Source organism: Halichoerus grypus, chromosome 3 (assembly GCF_964656455.1).
Source record: "Halichoerus grypus chromosome 3, mHalGry1.hap1.1, whole genome shotgun sequence".
NCBI classification, from domain to species: Eukaryota; Metazoa; Chordata; class Mammalia; order Carnivora; family Phocidae; genus Halichoerus; species Halichoerus grypus.
This window is the reverse complement of record NC_135714.1, coordinates 86,549,860-86,566,124: the sequence shown is the minus strand read 5'-3', so window position 1 is coordinate 86,566,124 and position 16,265 is coordinate 86,549,860. Positions and strand designations below refer to the sequence as shown.

The following is a 16,265-nucleotide window of genomic DNA, read 5'->3' as shown; positions in this document are numbered from 1 at the left end:
CTAATACTGCCTTATATTAAGAACCTATACATACTTGTCTTCCACTGCAGTACAATGAAATAAAACTTAAAGTTCTTGGAGCATGGAGAAAGTGCTTATCTCAGATGTGTATTCTCTATCATTTTACTCTCCTTGCCATATTTTGCCCATGACTAATCAGAGTCACCTTTGAGAGTTAGAGTCACTATATGTCAGAAACTGCCTTCTATCTCACTTTTATTCTGTCCAATTAACACAAAATATACAGAAATCTGTTCTTCACTCAGTTTTCAGATCCTAATATTTTATTATGATTATGGAGGACTCAAAAGGTAAAAACAGTATTCAATTATCTACCTTTACAGTATAATCTGGTAGCCTCTCACATGTTTAAGAAATTGTATAAGGGAGTTCTGCTTCATCATATGATGTCTGTTTCACATGAGAATTTCTAATGTAGATAGAGGAACTTAATTACCAAGGAAGTGAGATCCTTAAATCAAAATTGTCTTCATTGTTCAACCATGTTCATGGTAAATGTATTAATATATAACTAGGCCAATCTCATTCTCTTATATTTGCCAGTAATGTAATTAAGGATAGATATTTAGAGGTTTGACCACCCTACGAGCATTCATGCTTACCTAATCTTATTTGCACTAGAAGTTTTATGACAAGCAAGTTCTTGGATGAGTGCTTTTAAATGTTTTCCAGGACTTTTTGATTGAACTAAACTAAGAATAGGGGAAGTGTGGTTTAAAGTTTTATTTCTGTTGTGCCTTATCTTTCAAAATGTTAAGATAGCCTAAAAAGGGTTTGGAATAGTTTTTGCATTTTGGATTATAATTTTCTTCTTCCAAAAAAGTCTCTGCTGCCATCATATTTTGTCAAGCATTTAAACATTTAATATAGATTTTTTTTAAATCAAACTATAAAGCACAACCAACAGAAAATTCTAGGATAGTAACAAGTTTATGACTTATGTCTGTGACTAAAAAGCAATTTGGACTGAAATCTTTAAAAGCACATAAGAAATTGGTGATACCGAGTCCACAAAATCATCTAGATGCTCCTTTATAATTTAGATACAGATTTTAGATATTGGGTATTTGGGTACAAATGAGTACTTCTTAAAGCCAAATATTTATAGACTTTATCTTGTAAAATAAAGATTATTTTTAGAGTCACCAATTTTCTAATATGTAACTGAACAAATTTTGTATAACAGACACTCAAATGTAACTTACATTGTAAAGCTTAACACAGTCTAAGCATTGTCTTTTATCTTTTATTTCTGATTTTCAAGGGAGAGAATCTAATTGGCTCAGTCTGCATCAGATATCCACCTTCACCCTTCCCTTCCCTACTATCCTATCAGGCATGATTGTGGATGGAAGGATCATCTGATACAAACATGACAATCTAGGCTCACCCTTTTTTGGGAGCAGTAGTTGAGGCTCTCTAAAACAAGAAAGTGGGAGGTGGGCAAACAACCTAAATATTTCTAGGATAGATTTGTATTGTTTTTGCTACGGTAAAAGCACTGGAAAGAAAAAAATGTTCACAGTTGATAAGGGCTGTTTGATAAACACAGAAACTCTGGCAACTGATTCAGCCTGGCAGATGTAGAATCATTTGCTGAGAATATTTGAGTTGTTAGGTTCTTAGTTTGTGGTATCCAAATTTTTCATTTTAAGGTATGTCCTAACCAAAGATAAAAGTACTATCAGAATATTTGAGTTGTTAGATTCTTTAGTTTGTGGTATCCAAATTTTTCATTTTAAGGTATGTCCTAACTGAAGATAAAAGTACTATCAGAGTAATTATATGCTGAGAACAAAGCCCTGACTGTTCATGAAAACTGCAGTTGAGAATATTGAATAATTATAAATGTTTGAGAAACTAGTGCTGATGAAATCCAGGGGTGATCTGCCCATGATCATAAATTCTTTGTCCATTCTAGAAGACTCTAATTAAACAATGTACACTGGGATGCTAATGTTTACTTTACCTCTCTTTTTATTTTTCAAAACTTTTTGTAGTTCTTTCCTTCATTAATGCCAAATGCTTTTCTTTGAAGAAAAAATGATGAAGCAGCAACTAGAAAATTTCAAATATAAGATATGTGGTCAATCTTCACCATCATTCTTGAGAGTAGGAGCCTCAATTTCTCCTCTCACCATTAATGAGAGAGAAAGAGACAGGCAGAGAAACAGAAAGAGAGAAGTAAAATTCTAAAGATGAAACTACAAACTGGGGCAATTGAGAAACTGTCATGTCAATAAATAATTATAATTTTTCCCCTTCTACAGTGATGACTAATGAGTTTTGGGAGGGGAGAATATTAGTTGCTTGTGGCATAACCGTTTAAAACTCTATGACTCTTCCATTTTTTAAAAAACATCTAGGGGAAATGCCTCTATTGAACACATAAATATCCCTTCCATGGTCATCAATCAGTGATTGTTAAGGGAGGGAAGACAGATTGCCTGGACTTCTTATAAACTAGTCTTCACATTCACTCTCCTTCTAGCCTTTCTTCACATTGTTGCCAAAGTACAAATGTGATTTGTTACTTCTCTGCTTAAAATACTTTCTGATTTTTATTGTTCTAGGATAAAGACTAATACTATCAACATGACCTACAAGGCCTTGCTTTGTCTGGCCTCTGCATTCATTTCCAAGCTCATCTTATCTCATGCTATACTTTGCTCTCTAAATTCTGCTGACACTGGCCTTCCTTTATTTCTCCTTATGGGCCATGTGCCTCCCCTCTATAAGCCTAACATTCTGCCTGAAATGTTTATCCATCCCACCTCCATTCCATCCCTTTGCCTAATTAAGTTTTATTAATTCTTCCAATTTTAACTCAGCTATCACTTGCTTTCTCAGTGAAAACCTTCCCTGTCCTCCCCAAGTTGATATATCCTATCAGAGTATCCTATCCATCTCTTTCAGAACAGTTTTCACAGTTATTTTATGTTTATTTGAAGAGTTATTTGATTAATAACAACATTTAAGAATATCTTCCTCAAGACATGTGGGTGGCTCAGTTGGTTAAGTGCCTTCGGCTTAGGTCATGATCTCAAGGTCCTGGGATCGAGCCCCACATCGGGCTCCCTGCTCAGCGGGGAGCCTACTTCTCCCTCTCCCTCTGCCTCTCCCCCCTACTTGTGTGCATGCTCAATCTCTCTCTCTCTCTCTCTCTCTCTCTCAATCTCTCTAAAATAAAGAAATAAAAATCTTAAAAAAAAAAAGAACATCTTCCTCTATAGACTCTATATGAAGAATTATCTTTTTAATTGTACTTTTAAATTATTTGGGGGGGTGTATTTTTTTCTTTTCTTTTTTTTTAAGATATATGGGCCTTTATTTTTAAAATTTCTGTGGCAAATTTGGAGAGTCAGGAAGCACAATGTGTTAAACATCATAACATTTATTGGCAGGAACAGATATTACTGACAGATAATAAATAATATTAAATGGGATCTCACATTTCAAACAAATTTAAATACCTTGAGAATAGTTAGAAGACTAAGTTCATAATTATAATTTAATCTACCTTTCTGGTTCCATCATCTACCACGTCTTGAAATATACTATGCCTTAGTTGGGGGCATATATTTTTTTTTACTTTAAGATCATATGATATTACAAAATATTTTAAACTAATATATGCTTTTAATTCCAAAATTAAAATACTCAAACCATATGATCTCTTCTAAAGTGCATATATAATAACACATTACCCCCTTAGAGAGCATGAAATTGGAAAGAATGGAAATGTCAGCTAAGTTCACTTGAGAAATAGCCAAGAACAAAAGAGTTTCCAATCAATGCTAATGACCTAACAACTCTAAAGAGAGTCCTGCTTAGCAGTCTTGCCCAAAGTAGATACGTTTTGCAGTATCAAGTGAGATCTGAGAACTTCTGATTGACTATATTACTTTCAGAGCTGTAAATAATCATGGTTATAATAATGAACTGAAAGCAATGAATATTGTGCAACCCATGGGATTGTCATTAATTTGCTGCATCCTGATCACTTTTGCAATACTTCATTTAATCAGAAAAATCTTTTTTTTTTTAAAATCTTTAAAAAAAAAAAAAAAGACTTATTTATTTATTTGACAGAGAGAGAGAGCACAAGCAGGGGGAGGGAAAGGGAGAAGCAGGCTTTCCCCTTGAGTGGGGAGCCCAGTGCAGGGCTCGATCCCAGGACCCAGAGATCATGACCTGAAGTCAGATGCTTAACCAACTGAGGGCCACCCAGGCGCCCCTCAGGAAAGTCTTCTTTAAATTTTCCACTCATCTTCTTCCTTTATTTTTTCCATTCCGTTTTCATATTTAACTTTTTTTTTTCCTTACTGGTACCTTACTTCATTTAGATAAAATACTCACGTGAGCATTCAAGATGTTAAGAACCGTCAGGGAAAAAAAAAAACAAAAACCAGAAGTAAAACTAATGAATCACTGAAATAGTAATTAGTAAAAGCTTATTGTGCACATACCAAAAAAGAATCTACAAATCAGGAGCACTCAAACAAAAACATGGAATGAGGCTCAAGGGTATATTGTTATAAAGCAGCTTATACAATGTGGAGGCAGTGACTGTTTATTTTTCAGTTTATTTTTCAGTTTATTTATATTTTTTATTTTCTGAAAATTTTAGAATTTTCTTAAATGAAAGGGAATTGGTTAGGGGTTACCTCATTTCAATTTGGGGCAACAATTTAAGTTTTGTTTATGATTTTCAGAGGCATAAGAAGTGACCAAGGTTAAGTTAGCTTCACTTGTCTTGCAAAATAAGCCAAACTAAACTTTGCTTGTATTACTAAACTAGTTTTCCCTGCTCAGGGAATTTTTAAATCTGGTTTCTGTTTGTATTTGATTTTAATGTACTATCTTCTGTGAATCAATTCCCTCTGTGAGTTTCCCTCACACACTCAAGTCTACACACAAATAATTTTTTCCTTAATCTTTCCTTCTCAGTTTTATTCGGGGTCATATTTCAGGAAGCATCAACATTCCATTTAGTGCTGCCTTCACTACTGAAGGGGAGCTTACCCAGGGCCCTTTCACTGCTGTGCTCCAGAGCTTCAAAGGGAAGGTCATTGTCATCGTGGGGCATGTGGCAAAGCACACAGCAGAGGTAAGTGTACTTAGAAACGTCATATGCACATAATGATGTGTTATCTACCTGTCTATCATAATGGTTTGTCTAAGAGTATATTTCTTCAGGAGTTGGTCACAAATCAAATGAGCTTTGAAGTTCTGACTATATTCTTACACTGAAGAGTTTGTTCACCTTTTCCCAGTAAAAGAATTAACGCTTTTTCCTCGGTGTGCAACATCAAGATCAGTAGTAAACTTAGAAAGATCCAAATGATAACCTAAGGTGTTTTCTTGTTTTTGTCTTTGAACTTCTTTCTGAAATTGCATAGAAGTAGCTTCAATATCTTCATGGGAGAAGCACACTGGGGCTTGACTGGGGGCTCTGAAAGCTGATCATGATAGACTTTATTGGATCTGGGGATTTCGTTTACTATAGGCTCAAAGCTTTTTGATGATAGAGAATTCAGGAAAGGATATCAACTTTCAGATACAAGGAGTATATGAAAAAATTAAATGTCTTCCCTCTTCCCTGACTATGTTCTTAGCAAACTGAAAATAAAACAAAGAGTAGCTTATAGAGATCAAAAATATCACTTATTTTTTATAAAAGACAAGTTGGAGAATATAGTTTAAGATGAGAGCCAAGGGTATGTGCTATGGTAAGCGCTGTGAATTGTGCAAGACTGTTGAATCTCAGATCTGTACCTCTGAAACAAATAATGCAATATATGTTAAGAAAAAAAGAAGAAGAAGATAGCAGGAGGGGAAGAATGAAGGGGGGGAAATTGGAGGGGGAGACGAACCATGAGAGACGATAGACTCTGAAAAACAAACTGAGGGTTCTAGAGGGGAGGGGGGTGGGAGGATGAGTTAGCCTGGTGATGGGTATTAAAGAGGGCACGTTCTGCATGGAGCACTGGGTGTTATGCACAAACAATGAATCATGGAACACTACATCAAAAACTAATGATGTAATGTATGGTGATTAACATAACAATAAAAATTAAAAAAAAAAAAAAAGATGAGAGCCAAATAGGCTTGCTCACAAATCCCCCAGGATTGGTGAACATATCCAGATGTAGGCAACATTGAACCAGGACGGTCCCTTTTTCTAAAGGGAAGGAAGAATCTGCTCCTGGAAAAGTAGCAGAGGTAGTTTGCTGCCTGCAGGTAGCTTATTCCCAAAAGGAAGAAGGGCAAGGCAGAGCCTTCCCAAATTTACCAATCAAATGAATCAGTCCTCCACTACTCTGGGCAGAGTGAATAGAGGGACAAAAAGAAAGTTAGGAATATACTTAGAAAAATTATTTCTCAAAGAAATCAACAGTGGAGATAAAGTATTCCCCCTCTAATATGTATATTCTTTAATGTCTATATATACTGAATAATCTAGAAATCTAGTCAGATGAGAACTTTAAAACTTTTGGTCATAGACCATTTTAAGCATCCAGTAATCCTTGTCTCAGAAGTACAGGGCTAATGGTAACAATGGTTTTTGACACTAAATGAAGGTCAGCCTTGATGAGGAAGCTTAACTGAACATACTAAAGAAGTATCTGAGTGGATATTAGTTATGTCATATCTCACTCACCCCCTCTTTTATATAATTATATCTGGCATCTAACAGGGAACAATTTAAATACACCTATTTCAGAGAAAGTCAGTATATAAAATGACAAACGTGCAATTTTAAGTAAAAGAACATTTTAGAACTAAAGTCATGGTGTCTAAATTGTTTTTATGTATGCTGTTAGACAATAATAATTACTATTCTTATTTTACTACTACCATAATGCTGCTGCTATATTAATCTATATTGCCATAGCATTCCAATGAAAAATATCGATTTTCAATTATAATGCATATCAATACATTCCAGCCACAGAAATACTATTGAAAAGCACATATTTCTGGGTTCCAAGTAATAGACAGCCTTAGGAAGAAATCCTTACAATGATAATAATCCCAGTTATTGACTGGTCTTTGTAAGTAGCAAGTACTTTTCATATGTTATTTCATTCTTCTCAACATTCTTCTATGAGGGAGGCATTATTCTATGCATTTTACATATGAGAAAAACTTAGACTCAAAGTTTAATTTGCCTGTCTGAGAGCCAGAATTGAAACATGAGTCCATATGAACTCTACAGGCCATCCCCTTAACTCAGTGAGTTCTTAAGGCTTTTGAGTCTGAATGCTGCCATTGGTCCTGTTTTTTGTATGTTTGTTTTTTCAATAGGCTTATTCTGACTTTTTACTGATCCCAGTAGTTCTTCCCAGTGTATGAAACCAAGACCTGAAATAAACTTTTATGCTGTTCAGGCTAACAAGCTTAAGGCTCTACTTTTATAAAGCATTCACCATTTGGAAGATGGTTATCTAGTAATAGACCCTGTGTGATTTAATCTTCTTAAATATGCCAAATGTTTTCAAGCATCCTACTCAATGTACTAATCTCTAGAATTGTGTTCTAATTTTACCATAAAGGTTAAAACAGATATATAAATAAATAGATAACTAATTTATTTCATTAAATAATCAATTATAAAGCATTTGTCATTTGTTATATGCAAAACACTATGAAATTCTATAGTCTGTCATAGTGCAAATAAATTTAAAAGTTCAAAATACGAAAGAAATCTGGAAGCATGAATATTTAGATGAGTTAACAATATATGATAATAAAAGTAATAAATGAAGAGCCATCACATTATGAATAAATTAGCCAATGTCTTCCTTATCAGAAACCAGATATTATTTCATGAAAAATTCCTTCTTCTTCAAACTGCATGGTCATTAGTGCCTGTAGACAACAATGACTGAACATATTGTATGTTCAGCTATTCATGCTTAAATCCAACATCAGGAAATTATTTTTGAGAAACAAATGAAGTATTTGTATAGGGATGTATCTTAATAATTTTTCTCACCATGGGACTTAAAAGAACTTCAGATATTTATTTGCTTATGCTGTTCCATCGTCTTTTTATCTGCTGTACAGATTTGTATGACTTTACTAGTGCTTCTCCACCACCACCATGTAAGTTGGAAGCATCTCAACTCAAAATCTGTTTACTGGAATTCCATGTATCTGTGGTTGTGGATAGCTTCCATTTGCTCCGCCTTTCATTCTAGATCCATTCTCCACACTTCTTCACTCTGCTTTCTGCCTTAGGAGGCTGGCTGGCATGTTCTCTGGCTTCTAGTTGTTGAGCTAATGAGGAGTTCTGACAAGTTATGGGAGGGAAAGAGTCAAGGATATTTATCCCCATGTATTCTTCCCTCAAAAATTATCTCAGGTTTGCTGTATTCCTCTACTGAAGGTTAACACTTATCTCCAGGAAACATTCTCTAACTACTCTCTTTTTCCAGCCCCTAATCCCTTTGGCTCTAGGGGTGAAATGCAAATGACGAATAAGCCCATGAAAACATAGTTGACATCATTAGTCTTCAGTGAAATGCAAATCAAAACCGCAATGAGATACTACTTCACACCCAACTGTTGGCCAGTATATGGAGAAATTAAAAAGAAATTCTGGCTCAAGGCTGGTAGGAATGTAAAATGATGCAACTTCTATAGAAATCAGTTTAACAGTTTGGCAGTTCCTTCAAAACATAAATGTAGTATTACATTATGACCAGCAATTCCATTGTTATGTAGATACCCAAAAGAACAGAAATAGAAAAGAATAGAATAGAATAGAAAACAAGAGCTCAAACAGATAAATAACTTGTATGCCAGTGTTTATAGCACCATTATAGCCAAAAGGTGGAAACAACCCAAGTATCTATCAACAGATCAGTGAATAAACAGAATGTGGTATATATAATATTACTCAGCCTTAAAAAGGAATGAAGTTCTGATACATGCTACAACATGGATGAACTGTAAAAACATCATGTTAAGCTGGAATAAGCCAAACAGAAAAGGACAAATATTCTTTGATTCCACTTAAATGAACCATCTCGAATAGGCAAATTCATGGAGACAGAAAGTAAATTAGTGTTCTTAAGGGCTGAGAGAGGAGAGAAGGGGAGTTTTTCTTAATGGGTGCAGAGTTCTATTTGGGATGATAAGAAATTTTGGAAATAACTAGTGGTGACAGTGAATGTACCTAATGCCACTGAATTGTACACTTAAAAATGGTTAAAATAGCAATTTTTAAAAAGTTCTAGGGTTTGATATGTTTAGACTATCCTACTGTCCATAGTTCATCTGAGCCCTACAGTTTCTGGTCAAACAGTAGTGGAGATTCTTTCGTAAGAACTCTTCTGATCAGGGCTCATCTTTTTTCCCTTGTAAGTATTAACACACACACACACAAACACAGTAATTTCCAAGCAAGTAACAGGTTTTCTTCTAAGTTGAAATCAGTGCCCTGCAGCTGGCAGAGTCCTGTTTTGAAAAGATCAAGAGAGCCCGAGTTGAATGCTGTGAAAAGGAAGCAGAGGTGCCAATTCTAGTTATAGAACAGTGACAAATTATCTTTGCAAAAGTTTCTGGGTTTTATGTCAAACCCATATTTGGACTAGGGAATTTTTTACTTACAAAACAATAGATGCTGGCTGTAATTTTTCCAGTTTTACATCTCCTGTTAAGATCTAGTAAAAGGGCTAGACTGAAAATCCAACAAATAAAAATAGTAAGTAAAATAGACTATAGCTTAATAAAAAGGCTCTCATATTTCATTTAACAAGTAGCAAAATATCACTGAGCAACTACAAGAAAGAAAAAAAATGAGCCACTTATCTAGTGTGTGACAGTATTAAAATCACCCATTTGACATACAAATTAGGACCAGAGTGTCTCTTGTAATACAAATATGACGGATTTACTCTATAATGGCCAAGTGTATTGAATATATTATCTAAAATGACATAGGAGAAGGCAAAACAGATCTGAGAATTATAGCTTATTTGTGTACCTGACTAACTATAATTGGAAGATATATGATCCCATTTTACATATGTATTCATTAACTATTTCCTGTAATTACAACTGATTAGCAATTTATTGGTTTCTTTATAATTACCACTTCATAAGGCTCTTGTATTTGGCCTAGCTACCACCTTAAATCCACCAGGAAGCCTTTAGAATCTGCCATTTCTTAGCTAGCTAAAACATTGCTTTTCCCCGGAACAGGGCAAAAAAGGAGGACTACAAAGATCTTAGTTTAATTAGGATACCACGTAGGGCCTCTCCGTACTAAGTCCTACTGAATCTCACTTGTCAGGTAATCTTTAATTCACCTTGTACTACAGGTTAAATAAAGCAGTGAGCTATTACATAATCCAGCACATTCAGATGTTCTGAGAACAATGTCACGTCAGCATCAGTCAATGCCAGGTAGTCTCAAGCGAGTGAAGTGGAGTCCTGAGTCTCGGAACTGTGTGCTGGTGCTCCAGCGGTGGGTCCGATTTTGTGCTGATCCTCGCTGCTGTGTGACTAAGTTTAATTTGACAAGCCAAACAAATACACACTGTATATGTTGGTAGGGTTAATGGGAGTAGGAAGTCCTCTCTAGGAAAACAAGGGTAAAGCAACTCAGGCTTCGTGTAACATTTGAAATGAAAAAGATGGCAAGGTCTCATTCTTGTCTCACTGCAGAGACAATCATCTTTTTAAAACTCACATGAGAAACCACATCTTCGATTGCTAAACTGGAATTAGATTTCTTGGGCATTGAAGGAGAGCATGCCAGCATGATCTGTACAGAAAGTGCCATAAAAGATACCTCTTACAAAACTGGAATGTGCTGAATTAACCTCAGAGAGCTCGTGTATAAATCTGTATATATTCAGATCAATAGGGGGTGGCAGAGATAACTCCACCATTCAAATTACAGATTAAATGAACCCAAAGAAGGAGCATTGTTATATCCTTGAGCAGATTACTCAGATTAAAGGAAATTTTGATTTTTAACATTAATCAAATATTACCTAAGGGAAATGTATGGGTTGTTTTGATACAGCAACCATTACACTACCCCACTCCCAACCTAAGGTCAAAGTCTCATGTATCTCTGCTGAACAAAATACCATCATGCATACATCTCTTTCCCAGAGGTAAATTATAATGTTTAAGGAGAATGTTAATAGCACAGTGGCATGTTTTAATGTGGTACTGGTTATTTTTTTTCTCCCCTGTGGGGAAAGAAGGTAGTGAGACCCAACTCTAGAGCTAGTAATGGCTGTCGGACTAGAAAATGGCCAACAACATGGGCCAGAACAAAATGAAAGTTGGTGTTTCTCTACCTTTAATAAGTCCTTAAGAAAAACTGTAAATATCATATTACTGTGTTAGTCACTGAAATGCATAAGACTTTATAAATAATCACCCCATCCGGATTATATTTTGTGGCTATAAAACCACTAAAATTTCATCCCTGCCAGTGTACCACATTCAAAAGGTTATCTAAGAAAGAAATCAAAGGAACCTTTGCATTTCACTTTGTCTTGTCAACCCTTTGGAAAATATTAGGAACATCTTGTCTTTCCCTTAAAATGGTATACTCTTGGCATAAAATCAGTGCTTTTCTTTTGTTATCAAAAGAAATATTCATCTGAGAACATAAGAGCCAATGGCAATAATAAGCCATGTGTGCTATTATTGCTATTATTTTCTCCTTTAAAACAAAACAAAACAAAACAAAATAGAAAAGAGCCAAACATATATTTCTGAATAACAGTTGATTCAGAAACTTAGACGAGAGATGATTTTTGTGGAGGTTCTATGACTGAACAGTGTGAGTGCCTGATACTTTCTACACACAGCATATAGGAATTAAATTTACAATATGGCATCTGTTATCAACTGCAGATAATCATATTCCTAATAGGAAAGCATGCCATTAGTTTTTTGTTTTGTTTTGTTTTTTTAAAGATTTTATTTATTTATTTGACAGAGAGAGAGAGACAGTGAGAGAGGGAACACAAGAAGGGGGAGTGGGAGAGGGAGAAGCAGGCTTCCCGCTGAGCAGGGAGCCCAATGCAGGGCTCGATCCCAGGACCCTGGGATCATGACCTGAGCCGAAGGCAGACGCTTAACGACTGAGCCACCCAGGCGCCCCCATTAGTTTTGTTTTGTTTTTTATTTTTTATTTTTATTTTATTTATTTTATTTTATTTTTTTTTATTAAAGATTTTATTTATTTATTTGACAGAGAGAGACACAGCAAGAGAGGGAACACAAGCAGGGGGAGTGGGAGAGGGAGAAGCAGGCTTCCCGTGGAGCAGGGAGCCCAATGCGGGGCTCGATCCCAGGACCCTGGGATCATGACCTGAGCCGAAGGCAGACGCTTAACGACTGAGCCACCCAGGCGCCCCCATTAGTTTTGTTTTGTTTTTTATTTTTTATTTTTATTTTATTTATTTTATTTATTTATTTTTTATTAAAGATTTTATTTATTTATTTGACAGAGAGAGACACAGCAAGAGAGGGAACACAAGCAGGGGGAGTGGGAGAGGGAGAAGCAGGCTTCCCGCTGAGCAGGGAGCCCAATGCGGGGCTCGATCCCAGGACCCTGGGATCATGACCTGAGCCGAAGGCAGACGCTTAACGACTGAGCCACCCAGGCGCCCCCATTAGTTTTGTTTTTTAAATAAGATAGTAGTCCAATTATGTTTATTCACCCTCCCCTGCAGGCCAGTGCTATTTGGTTTGGGGATGTTAGGTTGGAAATCAGTCTGTACTGCAGTGATGGGAGGCTTCCACACTCTCAGCCCATGGCAAGAGTGCTCAGAGGGGACCAGGTAACTCTGAAAACACTTTGAGCCAATTCAGCATGTGTTGTCCCCATAGTAAACTTCTCTGGCTCCAGATAATATCTACCTAGTCCTTCAGGTTAATATAATACTTTTACTTTTTTTTTTTTTTTTAAGATTTTATTAATTGCCAGAGAGAGAGAGACAGCGAGAGAGGGAACACAAGCAGGGTGACTGGGAGAGGGAGAAGCAGGCTTCCTGCGGAGCAGGGAGCCTGATGTGGGGCTCGATCCCAGGATCCTGGGATCATGACCTGAGCTGAAGGCAGTCTCTTAACCAACTGAGCCACCCAGGTGCCCCAAGATTAATATAATACTTTTAACCACTTTGTATGAGATCTCTTACCTGTCAGAAAATGTATTAGGCTTCTTTATAATTTTGCCTTAAGCATTTTGGTAAAGAATGGGAAGTGAATCTCTTTTATGAGTTCCAGATATGCAAGGAATTCTTTCTTGGTCTTGTTAGACCCATAAGCACTGGCTATGGTTAAACTTGGCTTTCTTCCTGGCTTATTCTTTGCCTTCTTGTCAGCAAATGTTTTGGTCTGTGGGTTTATATCAGATTATAAGGAAACATTTTAGATATTAATGTGGCTTGAACACACTAGACATAATATGAGGCTTACAAGTAACAGTGAAACATTCTGTACAGCTGTGCATTTGTTAAATCATGGAGGATAACTCACTTTAAAAGACCACCCAGCTACAACCTGCCCTGTAGAGTCCCTGTTCTCATAGCTTTTCAAAGGTTTTGTGAAGTAAAAAGCACTGTGGGAGTTGTAGTAAAGAGAGACTTAAAACACCTAACCAGACTTTGTTTTATAAACATCTCTACTGGATGTATTATGTGTACAAGCAGTTTTTATAAAAAGACGGAGGGAACTCATTTCCAATTTTCAGGAAAAACTGCAAAGTCATCATCTGAATCTTGTGATCTCTGGCACCTATATTCATGACAAGATGAAAGTTATCTTGTCTCAGCATGTGTTATTCTACATATCCACCCTGCTCTCCACAGCCCACCATTTAATTAATTACTCCTTACCACAGGAATGTCCGTGGCTGAATAACAAACTAACCATAGTTGCCCTCCCGCTTGACCTACAGAGGTTGGAACTTGGCTATGATCCATCATAGCCCTAACTGTTTTGAATCTGAGTTTTTATTGTATACATTCTTTTCAGAGCATAGTATACTGTGTGTAATATGGCCAGTGGCGGAGACACAGTATGGGTTTACTGTTCTTGGTTGTCTAGTTTAAACATAAGTTGATAAATGATTGTTGCTGAAATTCTGGTCCCAAATATCACAGATTAAAGGAAAATGTACCACAGGGCTCATTAGAGCTCCTGATTCATGATGGTATTAGATGATGGAATTTTATCAGAAGAGGCTTATCCTCTAATATGAGTCAGTATGCTTTTTTCTATTAGAATAAGAACTGTTTTCAAAAAAAAACTTTTCTGTCATGTCTAAAAATGTTTTCTCCTATTTTCTTAATGTCAGCTTCAAAAAAACATTCCACATAGCATTCCTAAGAGGGCTTGTTTGAAAGTATAAGCTGTTGTTAAACCTAATCTGTAAATCTAGAGGAAGATCCCAATTGCCATATGGATAAACACTATCAACTATCATAAATTAAAAATTAAATAGATTAGTATAAAGGAAAACTTCTAAACCAAGAGTCCATCATGAGTTTTAGAAAGTCTTTGAACTAATTAAAATTACCTGTAACATGTTATACAAATGTGTCATTTTTTGAAAGAGAATAGATCCATAGCTTTCATATAATTGCTATAAGCATATGTAACTCAGTAAACAGTAGAGTTACTAGTATACATTACTGCTCTATTATAAACAGTTCATCATAAACACTGTAAACCCTACCTTACATTCCATTTGAGGACAAACATGCTATTTAAGTTTAAATCTGTACAATTGTGACATGTTGTAAATGGCTCTCCTATTAATGGATCAATAGGGGAAAGAGGAAGAGAGGAAAGAAGGAAACTAGCTTATAGTATTTACTATGAATCAAGCACTTATACATATGATATCTACTTTAATCCTCCCAACAACACCATAAATATACTATTCAAGTGTATTATTATTACATATTTAACAGGTGAGGACACTAAGGCCAAAAAAGCTAAGTGACTTACCCAAGATCCCATAGCTAACCAGTGGCAGAACCCTGACTCAAACTCAGTGTAACTACGAAGTTCCTATACTTTTCTCCGTACCACCCAGTCTGTATGAATGAAATAGTGAATTATCTCACATTCTTGACTAGTGACAACAAATTATATAGAAAATTATTTGTGTTATCACCCTGCTAGCTAGGTCTGGAATTCTCTCATCCCTCCTACCCACCTGTCTTAACTTGGATCACCAGTACCTCATGCCTGACTTACCACAACTTCCAGGGTCCCTGCCTGCAATCCCCTTCCCCCCCCCAGTTTTACCCCATAATTAAGGTGAGCTTTTTGAAATATAAATCAGATCATTGTCAAAATGCCTCTGTGACTTTCTGTTGCCTTCAAAATAAAATTCAAATCCTACTCACCATCTATAAGGCCCTTCATGATCTGGACTCTGCTTTGTTTTCCAAGTTCATCCCTCACTGCTCTTCCCTCAGCCTCTTAGATTCCAGTCACAATTAACTACTTGTTGTTCCTATATACTGTCTTTTTGTACTTCTCTCTGTTTGGAGCATTCTTCCCACTTCTATTCACCTGGGTAATTCCCATTTGTCTTAAAACACTGTTTATATAAGGAATTCTTTCTTAACTCATCAAGTCTGGGACTAAGTACCTTTCCCAAGTGCTCATAAGATATCTTTTAGTTTTATAATGACATTGGGACCACTATCATATATAGAATTTCTGTGTGCATTAGATAAAAACCCATCCTTCCTTTAGTGGAACACAGCACCATGTAAGGGCACAAAGTTTGGAAAGGAGAGGATGGGCTACATTTCATGCTCCACTTACCCCTTTTCCAGGTTCTCTTATGCAATGCACAATTTGTACAACCATAAATCATGGCTCATATAGCATTTATCAAATGTATTTTAATTGCCTCTTCACTTCTCTGCATCTCCAACTAAACTCCAAGCTCATTGAGGACAAGGATTATATTATATTCATTGTTGTACCCCTGGCTCCTGGCATCATACCTTTGAAGTAGAAAGCACTCAATAAATATTTGATGTTTGAATTAATGACTAAGTTAATGAATAAACACATGAAAAATAATAGTTTGCTGTAGACTGCACATTTGCAGAAATTAGTGAAAAGAGGAAGGCAAAAGAAAAAATACTAATATCAGCCACTAGTTTAATTCAAGACAACAAACATTAAGTGCTTACATAATGGAAACTATTATGAGGAAACAGAAAGGAGAAAGA

At 36.0% G+C, this 16,265-nt stretch overlaps 1 protein-coding gene across 3 annotated transcripts in view; it reads left to right on the top strand.

Moving 5' to 3' along the window:
* Positions 1 to 16,265, top strand: part of TBCK (TBC1 domain containing kinase) — a 227,777-nt gene that overhangs the window by 198,608 nt on the left and 12,904 nt on the right. For all 3 annotated transcript variants that reach the window (XM_036094769.2, XM_036094767.2, XM_078069049.1), the window contains one exon: positions 4,972 to 5,131. In XM_036094769.2, the coding sequence (XP_035950662.1) occupies positions 4,972 to 5,131 (160 nt within the window). The remainder of the gene's footprint in view (positions 1 to 4,971; positions 5,132 to 16,265) is intronic.